The sequence below is a fragment of the Esox lucius genome, chromosome 5 (assembly GCF_011004845.1).
Source record: "Esox lucius isolate fEsoLuc1 chromosome 5, fEsoLuc1.pri, whole genome shotgun sequence".
Classification (NCBI taxonomy): domain Eukaryota; kingdom Metazoa; phylum Chordata; class Actinopteri; order Esociformes; family Esocidae; genus Esox; species Esox lucius.
In genome coordinates, this window is record NC_047573.1 from 32,149,215 (window position 1) to 32,152,411 (window position 3,197).

At 36.5% G+C, this 3,197-nt stretch overlaps 1 protein-coding gene across 1 annotated transcript in view; it reads right to left on the reverse strand.

Moving 5' to 3' along the window:
• Positions 1-791, reverse strand: part of LOC105006184 (nucleolar transcription factor 1-A) — a 31,232-nt gene extending 30,441 nt beyond the window's left edge. Inside the window, exon 1 of the mRNA XM_010864576.4 lies at positions 424-791. Within this exon, the coding sequence (XP_010862878.2) occupies positions 424-472 (49 nt within the window). The 5' untranslated portion in view covers positions 473-791. The remainder of the gene's footprint in view (positions 1-423) is intronic.
• Between the last annotated feature and the right edge of the window lie 2,406 nt (positions 792-3,197).

The following is a 3,197-nucleotide window of genomic DNA, read 5'->3' on the forward strand; positions in this document are numbered from 1 at the left end:
ATTTTTTGAACAGACTGCAGTATTATCCAGATGTTTACAGCCCAAGGAACTGTGGTCAACAACCCAGGATGTGGCTGCACGCTAGTCAACCCCAGAGGTCACTGAAAGTTGGTTTGAACAATTGAAAAAGTACCTTACACAACTGTAGAAGACCTACATACTGACCGAAGAACTGTCAACCTGCACTATCTACCGAACATTTCAGTAGGAGGTATCTCAACTCATGTCATCTTAATTACGACATAATGAGTTCAAATGTTTGCATGCAACCACTTTACTTTTTATTAAGTCACATCCCAAAGACACTAAGCAGCTGGTCAAGTAACTTAACACTTGCCTCTAACTGACGTTTTTATGTGAAAATACAGATGAGGCTAAGCTTAAAACTGTCGGTGGTTGTGAAAACCATTAATAATGTCCTACCCTGATCTTCATCCATTGCCTCCATTTGACCATCCTCTGTGCTGTCCATCACGAAACTGTTACGACGATATCTTCAGATATATTTATGACGCTGAAACAGAACTAGACAGCAGCTAAATATATAGCCAGCTACGCAATACTAGGTTAGGAACTGAAGAACCACATGGCTTATTGAAATTAATTCATGTGGCTGCTTTTAGCACGTGAGATGACACCTTTAACGGTGATTAGTTAGTAAATGAAACATAAACATTCTAATCCAGAAACTAAAGAATTAAGTGGAAGATAACTTAAGTTCTAGCTAAAATCTTGTTTTCATTGCAGCATGTTCTATATTGCTACTACATAGTCACTTCCGTGTTTGCAGAGTGGGCGTGTTAAACCAAAGTTACCAATCACGTGCGCTCAGGACAACACGATAAATACAAAAAGTGTGATCTTATTTTTATTTTATTTATGTTCATTGGTGACAGACCACAAAAAAGAAACACTATACAATATATTGCACGATACAAAATTCTATAAAACACGTCTATGCATTCCTCTCTTCTCCCTCCAAGTTTACATGTAATTCATGATTTTAGCTTTGATTCGCTTTTTCATATTGTTCAAAGCTCAGATCAGATTTGATTCCATCTCCCATGTTGGCGCGTGTTGAGATAAATGTAGTTTAAATAATGTTGATTTAATAACCATGTATTCTTATGTTTTTGTTTTATTAAATTGTATGCTGCAGCCAGGTTAGGGAAATATGATTGAATACAATAATCATAAAGTTTAGAACTCCTGGAATTACACACAGCCACACACACTCAGACTTTACACCTGGCTCTGATAGAGAGACAGGATTAAAACCCCACAATTAACATACAAATGAAACTGCCCCTATACAGCACAAAGAGACCTTCTGTCTCCAGCCCCCTGATGTTCTAGTCTAGGTTAGGACAATAGAATGTAAATTACTGTAACCTGATTAAGATTTCACACCTGTATGCAAAGAACCTGTTGATCTATGCTCGAGAGTTAGTGCATGTCCTTCCTCATTGGATAGCGAAAACCAAGAAATTCGTCCAACATGTCACCATGCCAACGAAGAGCCAACACGGATGGGTTTTACTCACGAGAGTGAAAAGTAACCGCCCCTGTGGCGGGAGTATTAAAACCAATGTTCGATCTTTATTCGGCGCGAATATTTTGTGGAAGCTCGAGGGTTGAGCAAATATTTGACCGCTGCAGTGTATTTCATGTATTTTGACTTATCAATTCATATTAATAAATCTTTGTGCTAAATTTCCATTTGGACCGGATCCTCGTCCTTCTTCAGAAATTCTGGTACACGTAAAATTCTCAACACGCGTCATCAACACATGACAATATTTAGACATTACTTGAAAGACACTTTTCGGTGATGTAGCTGATATTTATCTTATTGTGAATAAGACAAAGATTCCTTAAATATGTTTGAGAGATATTTACATTGATATGGCTTCTATCTAACAAAAAAAAAACATTACGGTAGGTAGATCAGTGCACATTTGTTGGAACAGTAAAACAGGTTTTTAACCGTTATATAGCAGATAGTTAGGACAGTATGAAATGAACATACTAAAGTGCTACTATGGTTAAAGAGTTGTTTGGTGTATAAATATAATTGCACACATTTCTGGCTGTAGGATTGTTTGACTTGAACACTGAAAAAATATTTTTTTTATGATGCATTGCAATCCGTCCACCTGCACTCAACAAAGCAAAATGCGATGAAGACCTGGGCTTTTACAAAGTATTTGGACAGTGACACATTTTGTTATTGGCTCTGCATTCCAGCACTTTGCAAGATGATACAATGCTATAGCGTTAAATTGCAGAGTTTAAGCTTTAATTTGTGGGTAGGGTGGCTTGGGATTAAACGCCTCCCTGGGTTAAATGCCCCCCGTTATTGTCCAACAAACCACCAAATGACAATTAATTTTATTTCCACACTTTCCTTGGTTGCTATTATTCATCCACAAAAACGGTTTTGACATAAGTTTATATTATTTTTTGTCATTTAGAAAACATTGCCATGTGGTGTAATGACGTTAGACCCCTTAACTGGTTTTGATATGTCGATAGGAAGGCCTTAGGCCAGAGGTGTCAAACCGGTTCCACGGAGGGCGAGTGTCTGCAGGTTTTTGCTCTCTCCTTGTACTTGATTGGTTAATTAGGTCACTGATTGGTTAGTTTCTACCCTCACCTGGTTGTGTAGGTATGAACTAGGAACCAATTCATAGGAAAAACCAAAAACCTGCAGACACTCGGCCCTTTGTGGAACCGGTTTGACACCTGTGCCTTAGGCTAAGTAATCCACACTTACAGAGACAAAAATTAGAATACTTTTTTATAGCCATCTTGTTTTTTGTGGTGATTATGGTTGGGCCTAAAGGCACTCTCTCCTTTGGGGAAAAATGCCCCAGGGGGTCTTTTACCCCTGAGAATATACTGCTAAAATATTACAAAATTATAAGAAAAAATTTGCTGAAATATAACAAAAGTTCAAGATATAGCTTAATACAAGTACATTTTTGTTTACTAGCTAGTTTACTGAGCATATATATATATTAACATCTAATATAATAAGCATATCAATTGGCACTGATATTTAATTAATTGCTCAATATTATTGATTAAATGTTTTTAACTTAATACTTTCACAAAGTTAACAAAATGTATTTAAAAATAGTCATCAAAAGTTATTTGAAATTGTAATAAATGTTATAAATAGCTTTTTGCCTTTG